Source organism: Vicugna pacos, chromosome 3, assembly GCF_048564905.1.
Source record: "Vicugna pacos chromosome 3, VicPac4, whole genome shotgun sequence".
Lineage (NCBI taxonomy): Eukaryota > Metazoa > Chordata > Mammalia > Artiodactyla > Camelidae > Vicugna > Vicugna pacos.
The window spans coordinates 96,692,803-96,712,834 of NC_132989.1; the positions used below are offsets into that span (position 1 = coordinate 96,692,803).

Consider the following 20,032-nt stretch of genomic DNA (forward strand, 5'->3'; position numbering starts at 1 on the left):
ATGCAAAGAAATCTAACAGTGATTATCCTTCGTTTCAACTAAAATTCAAGGGTAACATATTTTCAGTGTAATTCAGCTACTTCAAATACTTCTTGAAAGTTTGCAGAGTACTATTAACTAAGGAACTTGACTCCTATATTCACTGGAATTAACTTAAAAGATCTATAAAACTTCTATTGCAGATTGAGAGTATTATTAATGAATATGCTAACATATTTATTAACATTGCTTACTGGATGAGATATTCCTCTCAAATATTTGGTATGGATTATTCTTTTTAAGGCCTATCATTCTTTTAATAGCAAACCCTGGCTTATTTTTATTTAACATTTCACGTCTGTTTAGTAATCACTATAAGCTCAGAAATGAAAGCTGCTTTTAACATTGGTCAACCTTAAATATAATTAGAAAGGCAAATATACTTTAACAATGTTTAATAAACCAACTAAAATTCATTTTCAACTCATGCCTCACCAGCTACGCATTCTATCCCCGCTTTGGTGTAGAGCTGTTAATGTGAGCTCTAAAAATAGACGAGCTTATTATCTTAAGGAAAAAGTTTCTGTCAGATTTTGAGAATTTTCTTTGAGGCTTTTAAAAAAGATATTATTTAATTTTTTAGTTTTGAAATATGTATGAATCAACATTATTTCCATACCATTAATCAAAATTCTTCATACCACTATTTGTAATTTAAATCCACTAAAGAAAATTTTAAATATGCATTTAAGGGTCAATTTTAAAATAGTTCTTTTTGGCCTAAACACAAAATGACAAAATTACAGCTTTGCTGTTATGTGTTTGTTCATTGTTGGTTTGCTTTTATTTTTACCTGGGTAGGACTGATAGGAGGTGGTGGAGCTTTGCGTTTTTTTGGAGTTCCACTTCTCTCTGAGCTTATTTTAGAGACTTGATCATGCTGAAAGTTATCACAGTCCAAAGAATGGAGGTGGGTTAGTTAGGTTAGTAAAGTCTGAGCAAATAGCTTCATCAAACAAATGAGAAAAACCTCAACAGTTCATGCATTTCTTACTTTGTCAAGATCTGAAATCTGCTACCAACATAAAAATAAGTAATATGCATGCTCCAAGTTTTCTTCTAGCAGCCCATGCTTTAATAGCAAGAAAAAAAAAAAAAAACACAAGACAAAACCAGATTAAGTTGGTGTGGAGAACTGGGAAAGTAGAGGATGAGGAGTTGTTTACACAATTTAGAACCCAGAATACATTCACAGTCTAGCTTCCATCTTAATGCAAAGCAGTGGTATCTCCCCAACCTTTTCATTATTTCCATTCCTTTTCTTAAAGAATGCACAATTGGCTTTCCATATCTGCAGGTTCCACATCCACAGATTCAACCACCTGCATATCCCAGAACCACAGATACAGAGAGCCAACTATACTACACAATTTTATATAAGAGACTTGAGCATCTGCAGGTTTTGGTTATCCCCTGCAGATATCAAGGAATGAAAAAAGGTAAACTTCATCTCTGAACGTTATGGAGAAATAAGTAACAGAATTAGTACAAAATAAATTAGGTAGTATTTGCTGTTTCTGATAATTTTTTTCAAGAATCTTGGCATATAAATAAATAAAACAGCCAAATATATACCTCATTAATAAATAATAGTGATTATATTTTTAGGGAAAATTCCAAAAATAACAGAGCAAACTTCTCAATTTCTACCTGTGTAACACTAATGACATTTTTAAAAAGCTCTAACTAAAATGAAAGAAAATGCCAAATCTCTTATTTTCATTAAATATCTAACATGAATAGAGTTCTATAATTTCATGTGATAGCAGTTAAGATACTGTTGTTCATTCTCAGAGTCAAAATCATATCAAATAGTTTCACACCAGTAGGAAATATTAGTACATTTCAGGAAAAGATGAATATATAAGTAGCAAGTTTAAAACTACATGCTTTGGAAATTGGGTAAATCATTATGAAAACATTTACCACCTTAACAGCAAATCATTTACTCCAAAGATATTTTACTCTTTTAGTAGTTTCAACATAAGTCTTTATCGCTAATGGACCACTGAACATTTTGAAATTCCCACAAGCAATGACGAAAAAAATCTCCTTCCCCAAAGATAAATACCTGCTTTGGTTTTGTTGGTGTCTTTAAATCTATAGAGAAAAAAGTGGGGGGAAAAAAAACAACATTATAAGAACCATAATGACTCATATCTCCACTTTGGGTCAGGGGATACAAACACACACACACACAACATACACACTATTTAACACTTCATTTTTCTTCAAGAGTATGTTTAAAAGAATAATAAAATATATTGCACAAATTCCTTTATCCTTTGGGGAAAATGGGGTGGATAACTTTAAAACAACACTGGCTATTTTCTTTCACATACCAGCATCCTGAGAGATTTTTGATAACAGAAGGCTTTGAATTCCTGCATTTTCTGAGAGTTTGGAATAATGTAAGGCATTGTGTCCAAGAGAATCTACAGGGTTTAGGTCTGCACCCTTTTTAATTAAGGCTTCCACGATGTTAGAGCTGCCGATCTCACAAGCCAGCATGAGAGCAGTTCTAAAAAAGGAGACAACAAATTAGTACTAACAAAATGTGAAAACTTTTTGCTAGAAAATCACTTCACTTGTCTTAGAAACAGAGATTAAATGTACTTAAACCTGTACTACACTTAGTCTTCTAGGAAATTTGAAATAAATGCTATCAAAATAAAATTGGATAGTTGTTTTATAAAACTTCAGATCAAATCAAAACATTAAACAATATTACATCAAAAAACATAGACATAATCTTCTAAACGTAATGGAATTTAATACGATTGGCACAAATCTTGTCTTTCAAATCAAGTATTTTGAAGAATCTACACCATGGTTAAAACAATTTTTTACAAAGCAACCCATATGTTTACTTTCATTTTGCATAAAAAGTCAAAGGAAATGGTCTATTCATTGTAGCATCTAATCTCATCACAGACACAGTCAGCAATGATACTCCCAGAGGTCTGGGGAAAATATTTTTTTAAGTCAAAACAGATTCTTAATTATCCAAAAAGGCAGAAAACAGTAAAGGAAAGAAGTTAAAACCACTTTAGAACCAATGATCCAAAATACAGCTATGGTATTTTGAAAGCTTCTCAGAATATGGGTATCATTGAAATCACATGATTTCTAATTCTGTGGTACCTTCCGTTCTTGTCCCTGGAATTTACATCTGCTCCGTGATCCAGGAGAAAGCGACTGACCTCGCTGTGGCCATTTTGTGCTGCAAGAAGCAGTGGTATATTCCCATCCTAGGAGACAAATTCAGATTAAGATTTTAACTTTGATGCCAAAGACTAGAATTGCAAAGGTCCTTATTCCATCTTCATTTACTCCAGAATTATCCTGCTGGTATTATATTTGACCCATCAGGACAGTCTGTGCCCCAACAGGGCAACATCACATTCCAGCACAATCTTCTCATGGAATTTCACTGACAGTTAGCTTTTCCTTAGGAGCCAGCCTCTTGAGCTGCCTGTCCCCTCAACTATCACTCACTCTGGTGATGATGTGAGAGAGTGGGACACAAAGTATGACAAGGCTCAAGGCAAGTCTACCAGGTTTACCGAGAAATGGTTCTCCACAGTTCTGGAGAAATGAGGATTGTTTCCGCTTGGCGTTCATAGGTCCCACTGCTCTCTAAGCAGTTCCTTTTGAGTGAACCCCACGTATCCTATATTCTACATCCACTGTCTTCTCAGAAAGCAGACCCTTCCATAATCTTACTAGGCACCAAAACATAACACAAAACTAAGAGTTTGTGTCTGTTACTGACACATGACTAGATAAAGAGACTGATGGAAAGAAGGGTTTAATATGTTATAATTGGCAATTCCTTTAGGAAAAAAATTAGCTTCCCAACTCACACAAACTATGTCAGATGAATTAAGAACCCTGACATTACAATATAAAACAAATGAAAAAAAAAATACTGGGAACACCACGTAGGTGACAATTTCCACAATCTTGTGATTTTCAAATTATGCCAGCCATAAAGAGAAGCATTCTTTCTGCTCTTTCCTTGAACATTCCCCACAAATGGGGTCTACAGTAATTTTAAGGTAGACGTAGCCAAGTAGGCAAAGGAAAAAAATAAGTTAAGAATACGTCCAATTATTTTAACATGGGTTTTTAAAACAATACAATGGCTGCTTAAAGATTAAGTATACACTTAAAGTAGAATTTCAGACACATTTCTAAAAAATTATCTTTGTGATGTTATAATACTTTCTGGGTATAAAGTACTGAGATTCAGGGAGTATGAATTCATTTATAGATTCGAAATAGTCACTTCACAATATCCACATCAGGGATAAGGTATACATACAAAGTCCCATGCTACAGCAGGAAATTGAAGCCTGTAACCAGGAGCAACAGGCATGTCAATTTATTCTCAAAATAGCCCAGCAAGGCTAAAATTGGCTAGAAGTGGTCTTTAAAGTTGAGAAACTCTATCCCGGAGTACTGAAGGTGATAAATAGGGTACAGAAAGAAAATAACAGGACGTCTACTTAGACTTACTTTTTATTTATAAAAAAAAAATCAAGAAATTAAGCCTTATTAATAATTAGGTTGATGACAGACCACATGTCTATTCCTAGAAACAAGTACAGGAAGTGCATGCTATAAAATGTTTTATTAATGGTTTAAGGACTGATGGGAATAATACTTAAAATCTGTTCTGCATAAGAGGATCCAGGTCAGAAAGCAACAGACTTCTGCCAAATGCCTGGGTCTCTAAGGTCTTAGTGACTCCCAGAAGAAGCCCATGGGGCTCCAGAAACCAGTGTCCATCTCCACCTCTGGGGCCACCTGGTACTTACCAAATCCTTGAGGTTTATGGGGCTTTTGTGCTCGCATAGAACCTGCACAGCTTGAAGGCAGCCTTGGGCCGCTGAGGAAAGACACAGAAACCACAGCCAATCACAAAGCAACTCTCACAACCCGGGGCACCAAACACTTCCAGGAAGGAAAAGTTCACGTTCTGCCCAGTTTGCCCACGTTACTCAGTTGTACTGAAGAGACATGGACTCAGGAAGGCTAGGTAAGCGGTGTTTTAAACTCCTGTTTAATTTCAGTGTCATCCAGACCTGACCTAAAGCCAGTGCCCGCCAGCTGCCTTTAGGCAAATTTGGTTTAGCTTTTTGTAGGACTTAGCTTTGCCACAACCAACTCTAAAAGAAATTTGTAAACCTAATCACCCCAGAGTTCCGTGTCCACGTGCTGTCGCTTGCAACGGTGTAAAGCCAAATGCTGATAAATAAAATTGACTGATGTTCCTTTTGATCCCCAAGTAAAAAAAAAGTATCACATGTTACCTGAAATCTACCAATGCTTATCAATCTCTCTTCAACAGGAAACTCACATAAATTAAAATACAATAACCATAACAATTTTTACTAGTTGTTTGGCAGGTGACTGATGACTTCCTCGGTAAAACCTGACGCATTTTGCCAACTGAGGAAAAGGGGAATGATGGCTAGGAGGGATGGCAGAAAACAGCACCAGGAATAACGTGGTAAGGCTAATGCCTTAAATGAGGAAAGTGAAAACTCTGCGTTTCTTGTGGCAGAAGAAGACAAATAGGAGAATGAAAATTACCTGCATAATGTAAAGCTGTTTTCCCAGAGCTGTCGACACTTTCCGCTGGGCATTTAGACTGTAAGACAAAAATCCATAAATACGTATGATAAAATTCAGTTCTATTCAGTTCGTCCTTTCCCTGCAAGGTACGATGCGACTTACTAGTTAGCGTCCTTTCTCTAAGCTCTCTTCCTCCGTCATCTCATCCACACCCACACCTTGAAATTCCATCCAGAAGCTAATGACCCCCCGATGCATATCTTAACAATGACAACGGTACCGCTGTGTGGATATTAGCTATGATGTGCCAGACACTGTTCAGGGAGTTGTTTTAAAGGCTCCTAACAACCTAGCTGGGGACTATGATTACCACCATTTACAGATGAGGAAACTGAAGCTCCAAAAGGTTAGTAATTTGCTAGGGTCACAGTGGCAAAGCCAGGATTCAAAACCAGAAGGGCTGGGCTAGAGCCCATATTCCTATCTATACCTGGACACAGCAGACGGCAGCTCTGAGCCCCAGGCTTGACAATTCACTGCCTGTCTCACATTTCCGTCCGATGTCTCACAAGCACCTGGAAGGTCGCACAGCCAAACTTCTGGGTTCCCCTCCCCGATTCTTCCCTATTTATCGTCAGTCTAGTCAGCCAGCCAGCAACCATCACATCATCCTTGATTTCTTCTCCTCTTCCCCCTCACACATCTAATCTACCACTGTGTCCTGTCAGTTCTGTCTCCAAAACACACCCCCATCTACCCTCTCCTCTTTCTCCATCACCACCACCTGGTCTCAGCCAGCACTTGCTCACCTGGACAGCTGCGACAGCCTCCCAGTAGGTCTCCACAGTTTGCTTTTTCCTTTTTCAATCGATTCTCTGTCAGAGTGATCTTTAAACTGGGGAGGTCACTCTTTACTTAAAAGCCCTTCACAGCTCCATGCTGTACTTGGATGAATCACGGTCTGCCTGTCAGGGCACACAGGCTGCACTCTGTGCCCTTCCCTATCGCTCTGCCCCAGGCCCACTCACTGGCTTTCCTCCTCCCTGACTAGTGCCTTTCTTCCCTCAGGTCTTTTGTACCTGCTGTTCTGTCTGCCTGGAGCGCTTTCCCCCTGGCTCTTTGTGTCACTGAGTTCTCAGCTTAAATATCACCTCCTCCAGGAAGCCTTCCCTGACCATACACCCCTCGCTCCAATCTCACAGTTCTCTGTTAGTTTCCTTCTTAGTGATGTGCAGTTTGTCATGTGTATTTGTGTCTTTGTTGACCACGTGGCAAGCCAGCGGGATGGGGGCTGCTCTGTTCGTGGGTAAATACTCACTGCTTGACACAGTGCACTGTGCCCAGGAACACTTGCTGGGAGAGAATGGGGGAATGGTGGGCTATCAGGGAAGGGAGAGAGCTCATCTGAATTTGAAGCATCTCACGAACCTCTTTTGGTGCTCACTGCCTTGAGGAGGGAGAACTTTGAAACGGAGCCACTGGCAGTCTCCCCAGTGGACGGACAGTATGAGCAAAGTCCCAGAGAGAGGAGTAAACGCAGAGGGTGCGGGGTGAGGGCTGGCAGGAGACGACAGGGGCCCCAACACAGACAGCAAACACAGTGAACGCAGAGGGTGTGGGATGCTCAGACGAGAAGTGAAGACCTGACCAGAGAGGTGCAGGACCCCAGGAGAGCGGCTCATGAGGAGGACATGAAAACCTCAGGTTTTAACAACTATCCAGAAAGGAGAACGGCCCTCAGACAATCTGCAGAGAACAGGCAGCGTCAGAGGGAAATGTCTGTCTGCCCCACGGCGGTGAGAAGAATGGAGATCAACTTACGACTTACCAGGCTTTGGCCTAATTTTAGAACAGCACAAGGAACTGTTTAAAGGCTTCAAAGATTCCAGAGAAAAACCAATCTATTTGCATAACCAGATATAAAATTACATGAGAGGCTAGAATATCTGCTCCTAGCCCATGAGGATTGCCAGCTTGTCAAGTTCATTCTTCCTTAAAGCCAGAGCCAGATGCAAAGTCTGGCTAGCCAAGCCAGGATGGGAATGAAGATTTAAAATAGAAAGAAGTTAACAAAAATGAAGGTCTAAGACCAAGGGTGTGGAAACAGGGCACTTGGGCAAGTCAGTGATTTTCATTTATGTCCAGAGTGCCCTGCACCAGAGGAGACAGGTAAGAAAAGTTCTATTGTAACTGTCTTTAGAGTGAAGCCTCATAATAAAAATCATCATCATCACCACCACAGATGTTGATCTATTTTTCTTGAATTTCACTTCAAAGATCTGTTAAGGGTAAGCATTCCTGGCATTAGTGGGAGTTTACATCATGTCATGCAAGACAAGAAGCTGTGTGATCAACAGAGCAGGACAAGTTGAAGAATGTGACCACATTTCTGCATTAGAATTGCAAAGCCAAATGAAAGCAAGATGCCGGGTCCCAAACAGTGCTCAGGAAGGCCAAGACAACAGCTCGGTAGAACAGACAGTACTCCAAGCACGTATTTTATTGCTCTGTGCTGTTCCTGAAAACAGCCAGCTTGCATTTTGTCTGGCAACAGCTGGAAGTTACTGTACAAACTGCCATTGGGATTTTATTAAATATTCATCTTAAGTGATTTACAGACGTTGTCACCCGAAGTGATCCTTATACACTTCCTGGCAAGGTGATCAAACCAGTGAGCTGACTTAAAATTATAAAGCAGAATAAAACCAAGAACTTGAACAAAAGCTACGAACTAAGAGCTCATCAAATCGTATACAAGGAAATAGTGGTTGAAACGCTGCTTCTCAAGACAAGCTGTGTCCTAATGACTGAGAGAGAACAAATACCAGAATACTGGAGATCTTGTGTTGTAAGGATCTCTAACAGCATGGAAAATAATTTTTTTAATCTGACTATTTAAAGGGTACAACTCTTTCAGATAAGAAAAGAAGAACTGAATAAAGAGAAAAAGGCTGCATCCCAGGATCCAAATTTTTATTAGGACCTTCTTCTCTACCTGCGTAATTGCTATGGAAGTAGCTGCATCCCAGGATCCAAATTTTTATTAGGACCCTCTTCTCTACCTGCGTAATTGCTATGGAAGTAGCTGCATCCCAGGATCCAAATTTTTATTAGGACCCTCTTCTCTACCTGCGTAATTGCTATGGAAGAAGCTCTCCTGGGCTGTCATTTTGATAATGAAGCTGCTTAGGAAAACCAGGTTCTGGGATAACATTTAAAGGGGAGAGAGAGAGCGAGGGGGAGAGAGAGAGCGAGGGGGTGAGAGAGAGAGAGCGAGGGGGAGGGAGAGAGAGAGAGAGAGAGAATGAATGTGTTCTTTCACAGATAAGTTACTTTTCGATGTTTAAAAAAAAGGCACATTTGTCATTTTAAGTGGTTCCGTTTTACCTGAAGGAGCTTCTTGATGCATTCGTGGTGGCTGTTCTTGGCTGCAAGGTGCAAAGCACTGTGCCCTAAATGGGTTTAAAAAAAAAAATTGTAAGAAAAAGACCACACGTTTAAAATCTCTTATCTCTGTAATGAAGGCAACTATGAGGAAATAAACTGTTCTCCAACAGAGACAGGATTGTTACTCTTGAGAGTCAGGCCTCAGCTTCTTATCTGCAAAGTTCAGGCTGACAAAAGCAGGGCGGACACAGAGCATCCTGTCCCCTGGATAACGTTCAGGGGCCCCGCCAGCCGCTGTCCTCTTAGGGTAAACTCCTGGCGAGCAGCTGGCGGGGGACCCAGGTCTGTGGCCCGGAAGTTCTGCTTTCAGCCGTCAGCCTGTGGGCCAAATGCCCCGCGTCCACAGCAGCCACCCGAGGCCACGACTGCCACCGGCCTAGGAACCCAGCAAAGGCGGTCAGCAAGCCTGCAGAGAACATACTGAACACCCACATGAAACCCTCACTCTGACCTCTCGTTTCTCTCTCCTCCAAACGTGCACCAGATCTGTGTGGAAGTTACCTGGAGTTCTCAGGTAGTCAGCGTTCTTACACAGAAGAAGGGAACGAGTAATAAAAACAATGCGCTGTCCAAGCAGCATCTCTTCACATTTCCTTCACAGAACACGAGGCTGACATGAGACTCTGACGTTTCTGTGGTCAGAGAACTTGAGGCATATACCCTGCCCTCCGTCCCCACCCCCACCTAGACGGCCTATAGCGTTCCTTAGGGAAGCTTAGGGGAGCCGCGGTGTGGCTACCAGACCAGCCGGCTCCCAGCCCAGGGCCTTGACAAATGGCTCTTTGCTCAGCCTGGGTTCTCTTCCTGCAGGATAACCATCCAGCTTGCCCTTCACCTCCCTCAGATGTCATAGAAACACTGCCTTCTAGATGAGGCCTTTCCTGACTTCTCCCCTTAAAACTCCAGTTCCTCCCCCATCCTATTTATCCCCACTCCCTGCTTCATTTCTTTGTCCTTCTTAGCAGCCAGCAGCTCCCAATACCTTTCCCACCCCACTCTCCACACACACACACACACACACACACACACACACACACACACACACACACACGGAGCTGGCTGTTCTTCTTTCTCCACTAGAATGTAAACCCCATGAGGACAGGAATTTGTCTTGTTCCCTGCTGTGTCCCAAGTACCTACAAGCACCGATCTCATTATGTACTTTTGTTAATTTGAATTAGAGGGTATGTTTATTACAAATGTTTGGAGAGAGGGGCTTGGAGGGAAAGAACCAAAGTTACCACTGCCAGCCAACCCAATTCACCTAGTAAACTCTTAAATCCTGCATTTCACAAATGATTTAGCCAAGACACCCCCAATGTTAACACCTGTAAGCAACCCACATTTTGGAACAGGCTTAAAGCGCGTTTCTCAGCCGCAGGGCTACTGACGTTTTAAGCTGTAGGGGGCTGTCCTACGCACTGGAGAATGCTGAGGGTCATCTCTGGTCTCCACCCAACGCATGTCCAGTTGGGATAGTCAGAAATGTCTCCAGACATTGCCAAGTAACTCCTGGGTAGGTGGGAGTCACCCTTAGTTGTGAACCACTGGCTAAGAGGAACAATTTCTTTTGTATGGTGGTTCGGTCTCCAAATACTGTTTGTCTTTTCTGAATTTGTCTTTACTGTATACACTGACCGGAAATCTACTAATCATTAAAGAATCATAAGGCTAGGAAATGCCACATTTAAAATTAGAGGGTTTGAGGACCACAGTGAGCTGCACAAAAGCATGTGTAAGGTCAAAAGATCAGAGTCCTCCTTTTCTGAGATCAGACGGACTGAGTGAGGGCGAGTTGTGTAATGGGAGAAGAACACTGAGAGGCAGGAGTTCCTTGACCGCCTCCCAAATGGATGAGGATGAGGAAGATCAGGAAATGAAGGAAAGAGACCCTTGGGAGTAGGAAGACAAAGATCTCTTCCTTTTCCTCCTTGTACTGCAGGAGACCCCCCTCCTTTCAGGATGTATAACACGTAACAGTGAGTTCAGTTACACTATGCATTAAACTGGCCTTGGCGCATTAGCCTGGCCCTCAACCATCATTTATACCAGTGTTTCTAAGGACAAGCACATTCTGTGTTTTAAACAAATGCCTTACAGATGAACTTTTGGAACCCATCCTGATTGTAAGTAGAAGACTGTTTATGTCGTGTGTGTGACTCATTAACTTTTGTCTATAATGTGGACAAAACTCTTCTACATAAACAGCACCCACTGGAAAAAGGCACTGTTCTCCAAAGACAAGAGGGGAGGGAGGTTTAAACAACTCATCATAAAACAAACTACAGGCTTTCATTTTCACTCCAAGAGTTCTATTCATACCTGGAAGTGAGAGCTGTGTTTCTAGAGAAACAAAATTCTTTTCTTTCTTGGCCTTATAATGTGTTTTCCTAACCAGGAGCACAAAAGTATTTTTCACTTAAAATAGCTCCCAAATCCAAATGATGCATCAGTCCCTGGACATTACACTGGAGTGAGATGTCCCTCACTGCTACCATTAAAACAAAATTCTCTTTCCAAATGCAACATTTTCCAGAGAGAATATATTATGTTAGTGACAGAACCTCACTGTAACGAGACAGTGCTTGAGTCTGGCCCCCATTTGGCTATGGATCTGTCTGGAATATCAGGAAGTAATTTCCCTACAGGCAAATAACAGGGCAAGCCTAATTCAAGTGCATTCCGGCATAACTTTGCCTGTTAAGTAAAACGACCTGTGCTATTTATAAGTCAAGAGCTGTGGGCTATTTCAAGTGGTTTAAGGATCCACAATCCTGTTATTGAAAGGACTCGAAGAAGGATGGCCCAGCCACTGAAGCCACGGAACACCTTCCTCTGAACTACCTCGGACAATAACCATTTATCCAACGACTGAAAATGACTGGAGAAACAGAGAAGAACTAACTCACATGGTAAAGGAATTACTGATGGGACTGGGGACATGGGGACATACTCTTCAAGTGCAGGTGATCAACTGTTAAACCAATGAGGTCGCAGGACACAAAGACATGGCTAACAACCACCAAAAGGCTAAACTTCGAGCATCTGTAGTTTCAGATCATAATATAGAGACATTTAGAAAAATAAAGAGAATTAAATGATACTCAAGTAGGTAAGTTTTAAAATATATCTACTAAAAAACCAAAGTTTCAGAATGCTGAATATAAACAATGAAAGTATAAATTAATTTGGTTCTCATTCAGAACTTTAAATACATTTAAATAACAGTGTTCTTAGAAATCCTCATCTTTACATCAACTTTTTATCACTGAATCACAAGACTGTTTATCCAGTTATAGTCCCAGGAGGAAGAAGATGAGAGTATAAAAGATGTTATTTCTAATAACTATTCTTACTATTAAATAAGGTTCTGAAATTATCCCATAATCTCCACAAAATAGATCTGCATAGTTTTTTTTACAGAGAATCAAAAGGGTTTTTTTGTGAGCTCATGTGTATATTTTCATGGTTTCAGGTTCTGCTGGTCATTGTATACAGTTGGCCCATCCGACGTCCCATACACATGCAGTAACAGTAAGTAAAGGGCTATAAATCATATGGTCGTTTTGGGTTTTCTTTATTCCAAAATAAAATACAAAATCCACTTAATGGGCTATAATCTGCAGTTACATTTTAAATGACCCATTCTCTACAGTGCCTGAGCTTTCAGATGAACAGCACCTTCTGCATCCTCACATGGTGTCGTATCTGAGTGGGATTAGGGGCACAATGGAACAGAGGGCCACCCAGAAATCCAAACAAAAGCTAAACAAGCACCTGAAACCCTAGAAAAGAAACAGGGTTCTCAAGTTCCCCCTCCTCAGGACTCTGCATTATAACATTTTTGTAGCTCAGTTCTCACTCTCCTAGGCCTCTCTTCTTCTATGAGAAAAGCAGCTTTGGATGCAAAGGGATCAGAGAAAATCTAAGATCTGAGAGTGTGACAGAAACCGCGCATCAGCCTTCCATCTGTTTCCACCTCCTTCAACAGCACAACCTTCTACGTTTTTAACATCAGTGAGATCGGAGTGTCTGTCGTGGGCTGGGATCGCTCTTCTGCTCACTAGTCCGGGGATGCGGGCGCAGGGGGCCGTCCTAGGCCATCAGGACCAAGGCCACACACCCCCTGGATGGTGGAGCAATAGGAGGCCGGGTCCCTCAGTGTGGACTCAGAGCTACAAACCGATTTGGGACTTTCAACTGAGAGAGAGAGAAAAGTCAATCTCATTCAAGCTGCCGTGTCACACTGTGTCAAATGCAACAAGTTCATTAATAAAAGGAGTGTGAAAACGAATGTTTGAGGCAAGCACTGATAACAAGCAGAAGATTCTGTGCTCTTCTTCAATCTTCTGTTAATGCTTCTGTTTACTCTTCTCTTGTTCTCCTGGGTGCTAACAGCTGGCATCCCCCCTGCCCCCTAAAAAAGCCTAGGAATCTGGAGAAGTGATTTCTAAAGAAACGGACAGAAATGCCACATCTCACATCAGTGAAACACAAGAGCAAACAGCAATGAGAAGTGCTGGACAAATAACGCTGGTCCGACTCAGAGAAGGCACCACAGGCTTAGGCGCGGCCTTCCCGGGCCGGCTGTCCACGTGCCTCCCGCACTGTCCGGCAGGCGGGGCATAGGGAAGGGGGGGAACCCCTAAATCAAAACAGAAGTCCAGTTTGGGGGTTTCTTTTTCTCATTTGTACTATGAGAAGAGTTGGCGTGGTGATGGTCAAAGCTTATTTCTTTTTTTTTTTTAATGTTTATTTTTAAAGGCGTGAAACCTTTTCACAAGCCTCATGTGGAAAAGAGAATAAAGGTGATGTGGACGAAGTAGCAATAATGGTGGTAACAAGGAGCCAAACGCAGCGGGCACTCAGCGTGCTGGACGCTCCTAAGGTGCCCGCACACGTCATCTCGCTCGAGCCTCCCAGGCCATCCAAAATGCCAATTACTGAGATGCTGTATTGTTACTACACCCAAGGCCTTATCTTCTGACACTGTTCTGCTCCCAAGGCTGTAAAGCATGCACGAAGAGTCTCTGGTCAGACTGCCAAGCAATTATGTGGGAGGAGAGTTGTTAAAAAGAGACTGATGCTAAAACTCCTTTGCTTCTTTAACTTAAATCCAATCAACAGTTTTAAAAGTAGAAAATTGTACCAATCTGACCATCCTATAGACTTTGTGGATAAAAAGAATAAAAAGGGTCACTGTAATAATATATTTTGGAAGCCGGTTTTGTTTTTCATTTTTTTTCCCAGAAACTCTGCAGGGCAGTTAGATTTATTGTGGATTTTTGTGCGAGCTCTCGGTGGGTGTTGGGGTTGAGGTGACTGTATCTTAGCAATGACGTGGCAATACTTAAGGTAGGGTTACTGAAAAGACAACCTCTGTAGGAGCTGCATCATTTAATTCATCCATTCATCAAATGGTTTGGACTGAGGATGACCTCTAAAGCATGGTGACTAATGTCCTTGCCCTTTCCTTGCATTCTCGGGAGGGAGAGATGGGAGTAGGTGATACAGCCAACAGGAAGGACATGAGCAATAAAGACATCACGTTTATCTTGCTTGTTGTGACAGAAAAAAGCTTGAGAAGCGTTGTTCTAGATAACACAACAGACTTGCCACGCCTTTTTATCCAGGCTGCTTTTCCTTCTTTTGTTCTTGCATTCTCTTTGCCTGCTTTCAAGAAATCTTGAGAAGTTAGTGCCTCACTCAGAGCGAAGTGAAACAATAAGCCCGAGGACCAGAGTGCTGACCTCACCGCTAAAAATATCAGGTGAGAGGGAACTGACCGACAGCTCTGAGATGTTCTCAGCTCATGGAATGTCTGGACAATATTCTGGGGCTAGAGAGCTGTGGATTCCACCAAATTCAATCTGGGCTGAAAAAAACAGACTGCAGCAGTTCCCACTGACCAGCACGGAGAAGCACCCAGGATGTGTCTGCAGGGTCCCCTCCAGTGTTGCGTCTGGGAGAGCATGGTCATCTCAGCCCACAAGGAAGCGGGCACAGCGCTGGGGTGTCCAGGTCTCACTGCCCAATGCACCAGGTTGTCAGAAGCTGAGTTAGGGCTCTGATGGTAAACACAAACTCTACCCACATGGTGTTAGATGGCCACAAAAAAGCTGCTTCTTAAGAGCTTTTAGTGAAGGAAATGATAATGGTAATGTTTTGGTGTGTGTGTTTTTTTTTTAAAGGCAGAATGTAAAATTTATGATATAATGTGATCTCAACTATACAAAAACGTGTCAGAAAAATCTGGTAGGAAATATAGCGAAACAGTAAAATTGTTTTCTTCTTGGTAGGAGTAGAAGCAGTCTTCGGTATTTCCCAAATTTTCTACAGTTGAGTGCGTATTAAAGAAACATTTTTTTCTCTTTAACAAAAACACAGTGGGGGGGAGAGACGTTTGGTTACGATGGAAATAACTAGGCTCCTGTCCAATCTATTTTTTAACATCAAATGCAGTGAAATAAAACTGTACTACAGCTCCAGTTTATTCATTCTAAGCAAATTCTTTTAGTTTATGATTTTCTTAGAAAAGAAGCTGTCTACTTAAAAGGATGTACATCTCATCAAGGGGACTTCAGCTAATCACGCTGCTCTATGTATATGCGGTATGGCTTTAAAAGTATTAACAATAAACTTTAAAAACAAAATAACTGGGTCTCGGGATTAAAGATGACTTTAATTAGCAGCATAAATCAGTGTTTTCCTCAAGGCAGTCATTTAAGGAAACCATTCATTCTTCTGTTGGTATTCATGTCTCAAAGTATTTTTTTTGGAGCTTTATGTGGCACTGCTTGGGAAAATCATCCTGTTACTTCAGTCACTCCCTATTTTTTTTTCACCAAAAATGGTTTTACCAGTTTGACACCTCATTTACCTGACCTGACTTCAAGTGGTTCTTGGCCTGTCCTAAAAAAAACAAATCTATTCTCAAAGAATAAAGATTCCCAAACACTGAGATGATTTTTTTTTAAAAAGTGCCATAGAGTTTTTGAAAACAGTTCTGAAACACAAGTTTTCCAGCCATATTTCGAGTAATAATTGCATTTGTCAATATCTGATTGATCAGTCTGCCCCCAAGATGACTGCTCTAAGGTGCCAGTATTTTGGGGGAAAGGGATAGGAATCCATTAACGGACTAACGAGAAGCCTCAAGAAAGCTATGGAGTAGGCTGATTTCACATTCCAGTAAAAACTGACAAAAGCCTATCGGAAGACAAAGATTTTTAAGCACAATAGAGAAAAGCAATCAGCAGTTGCTGTGGTCTCTCAGTGTGGTCAACAGGGGCAGAATCCCAGGCTGGAGACCCTGCAGTCCCAGGGGTTCCTTCCTGGAGAACAAGGTTCACAAAAGATAACACTGCATTTCTGTCTTGATCATCATTTGTTAACACTGGCTTCCGATCAGAATCACCCAGGGAGCTTCACAAAAGAAAACAACTGGTTGGAAATCTTCAGACAATAGAATTGGAATTTCTAACGGAAGAGCTTGGATATGTATGTGTGGAGCTGGCGTGTGTGTGTACTGTGTATTTTTTCCTTTCCCCTCTTTTCCCCCTCCCTTTCTCCCCACCAGTTCCCATGTGATTCAGGTGCACTAAGCGCACCGTAAGGGGTGTGAACCCTGGGAAGCTGGTCCACGTGAGGATCACGGCTCCTGTCATCTCAGCCAGTTGACAAAATGAGCACCTACACAACTCACTCCATTCATCAATTCATAGCATGACTTGTAAAATCAAAAATTAGGGAAGATGCGTGATCCACACATATAATCTTAGAAAATAAAATTTTAAATGGGGGATAAGAAGCATCTAGTTTCCAGGTGACTAACCACAGTACAAGATGAAAACACCTGGAAAGGCACAAAGGGTGAATCCATGTCAAAGCCTAGTCACTGGAGGAGATGCCATGTTCTTCTTTGGCTTATCTGTAGATTGGAAATTTTCCACAATGAATACGGATCACCTTTGTGATAGCAACTCCTGTGATGACCCGTTGACTTAAAAAGAGATAAAGACCACCTACCGGCAGTATCTTGGGCTGTCACATCCACGCCATGTGCGACCATGACCCTGAGGCATTCCACATGTCCTTTCGTAGCAGCAAGATGAAAACTGGAAAAGAAGTAACAGAGTCTCCTTAAGATTTCCACTCTGCACAGTTCACCTCCCACAATGTTTCTGTCTCTTCACATACAGCTTTCTCTCACTTGAGCTCCACAGCCACCTAGTGAGTAGCCATCATTATCAACCTCATTTTAAAGATGTGAAAACTGAGGCTCAAAGTGGTCTGATGATTTGCTCACTGACACTTTTTATTAAGTAATGAAGCAGGAGCCAGATCTTTGATCTTCCAAGTTAAAGACCAGGTTTGAGAAAAGTCATATCAAACTCATTGTCCCTTTAGGAAAAGAACATCCAAAGACTCCCAACTAGATTCGATTCCCAAATAACGAGTAACTTAGCAACTTTTCTGGTGTTGTCTAGTGCTTTCACCAAAGTCGTTATTTTTAAGTAATATGTTCTATAAAGAGAAATTTGTCAAAGCCAAACAATGGTCAAGGTTCTTGGACAGTATCAAGGTCAAACCCATTGTTGTGTTCTAACTGAATCACAATGGTTATACGCAACTATTGTTAAGTGACTAATGTGTGCCAAGCACTTTACTACCCACTTTAGTACGTTCTCTTTTCATTCTCATGACAGCCTTTTGGGGCGAGTCCCAGGACTGTCTCCATTAAATGGCAGGTGTCTACCCTCAGTCAGGTGCAAACAGCAGTAAGGCAAGCCCACAGTTAGGCTCCAGGACTGAAGGACACTTGGGATTACAAACCACGCTCGGCGTGCTTGGGCTTGCCATTAATAAGGGATAACATTCAAATGCCAAACCTATCATCCCGATAGCACCCAGGGGCGAAGGGCACTCTGCAGGCAGAAGGAAAGCACAATTCTACTGGCCGTTCAGACTCAAGAGGCTGAGAAGTGAAAACCATAGGAAGATCTCCACTAGGGAGGTCTTCCCTCTTCTGAGTCTCCTTCCTAGAGACGGAAGTTCATGAGCCTTCTCCTCCTGCCTTGGTTCCGTCTTAGGGCATTATCTTCTCAGGACACTTGCCGTGCAGGACCTCAGTGTTGGTCCCTGTGAACTAATACCTAGACAGTATTTTTTCACAGGACAGGACCTTTCACTGGGGCCCAGGGTCACCCACACCCAAGCAGCAAATCCAAGAGCTAAAGCCATTCAAACCCAAGTCAGCTAGACCCCACACCTCTGCTCCGGAGAACTAGGCTGAGTGAAGGTGGGCAGGTCAGCAAATGAGGATACTTCAGTTCTGGCTGCAAGTCAGCCATCCATTGGCTGTGTGTCTTTGGGAAGTCAGTTTGACCTCTCTGAGCCTAGATTTCCTCCATGGTAAAGCGTGGGGATTGAATCAGGCAATATCCGATGTTCCCTCCAGTGCTAACATTCTACTTTTTTTAGCTTAGCTGGCTCTTGTCCCACCAACTATTTCTGCATTTGTACAGCAATTTGTGTGCAATGTTTCTTCACAGTCAAAGTCCACTTGGTAGGTGATTACACATTACGGTGAAACTTCAATCACATAGAATAACTCGGGAATGTGGGGTCTTATAAATGGAATCCCCGATCAAATACGGCTTAACCAAAAGAACCACCCTAAAAGACAGTACAATAATACCTCTGTTTTTGGCATCATTGGGATAACTTCATTGTACAGTAAGTAAAGTTCGTCTTTAAATAGTCAATCGTTGGGTTGTAGTGGAAGATTTCTAAAATTTCCCCAGCCTTAGTTAAGTACGTGTCATGTAATTTAATTGTTCTTGAGGATGTGAAGTCACCACTAAGAGCCCCAGTGACTGAACTGTGCTTTCAAGGCTATTAACCTAAATCTCCCGGATGACTGAGGGCTAACGTTTATTAATATCGGTCTTCTTTTCTTCATGTCTATGTGTTTGCTTCCAAGCTGTTCACTCTGCTGCCTCCTGTGACCAGGGGGAACTCAATCAAAACGATCTGAACAAGAGGACAGCCACATCCTCTGCTAGAGAGAACAGCACCGGGATGGGAAATCAGCACGCGCACGTGCACATAGCGTATGAGTGTGTACAGAGGACTCTTGACTGGTGTTAAACACATATAAAACAGCTACATGTATCGTAATTGTAGAGCCTGCTAAAGCTTCCCAGATGGAACGTGCCCCTTTCACTTTTGTGCTAAAGAAACACAACACGACCAGAGGCCCCAAAGCCTCCTCCTGTCCTGCTAGCCCCTCAGAAGCTCTCCAGCTGCCCCTTCTGCTTACGGTTCGTAACCCTCCCCACGTGATATTTATATGTTTCCTTCTCTGAGGCTTCTCAGATTAACTCTGGAGTGCACACTATATTTACAGAGGACTGAAACTGCAGACTCATGTGACAATGAAGCATTCCTATAGGCTACTCCTGCACACTGATAAATCTGGTCTGGTGAACTTGACATGCTAGTCATGAACGACTTGGGAGCTGGAGGATTTCTGGGTCATTATTTGGAAGGTCAGTGATCACTACGGGGCAAGAGAAGTGAGGTGTTAGGAAGTTGGACTCAATATCCAGCCCAATCCAGTGAAAGTTTCTTAAACATTGCTTTTTAAAATGAAATCCCTCAAATCAACCTATATCAACCCATTTTTGATGGCTATAACACACTTCAATTATGGCCTTGCTGCATGTTTTAACAATTTGTGTGTGTGTGTGTGCGCGCGCACGCATGAGACTTTATTTTGCCGTCTCTCGAGTTTAGATAAGGAAGTGGGAAGTGATTTTTCCTTTATTCTGAGAACTAACTTTTCTCCTGCAGAGTATTGTATTCTGCTGAGAAGAGAGAAGGAGGGTCTTTTCCCATTTCATAGTTTTATCCTCTTATATTTTACCTAAAACTTCAGCACTCACTGCTTTTAAAGATA

The 20,032-nt window shown here is 41.9% G+C and overlaps 1 protein-coding gene across 5 annotated transcripts in view; it reads right to left on the minus strand.

The window, feature by feature from the left end:
• The window catches only part of RAI14 (retinoic acid induced 14), a 139,531-nt gene that overhangs the window by 14,696 nt on the left and 104,803 nt on the right, over positions 1-20,032 (minus strand). For 3 of the 5 annotated variants that reach the window (XM_072958796.1, XM_072958795.1, XM_072958797.1), the window contains exons 4-11: positions 17,098-17,186; positions 9,010-9,074; positions 5,641-5,698; positions 4,863-4,933; positions 3,184-3,290; positions 2,382-2,560; positions 2,111-2,139; positions 833-919 (exon numbers count right to left, since the gene is read on the minus strand). In XM_072958796.1, coding sequence (XP_072814897.1) covers positions 833-919; positions 2,111-2,139; positions 2,382-2,560; positions 3,184-3,290; positions 4,863-4,933; positions 5,641-5,698; positions 9,010-9,074; positions 17,098-17,186 — 685 coding nt within the window. The remainder of the gene's footprint in view (positions 1-832; positions 920-2,110; positions 2,140-2,381; positions 2,561-3,183; positions 3,291-4,862; positions 4,934-5,640; positions 5,699-9,009; positions 9,075-17,097; positions 17,187-20,032) is intronic. The other 2 variants (XM_072958798.1, XM_072958799.1) reach the window with 1 other exon arrangement.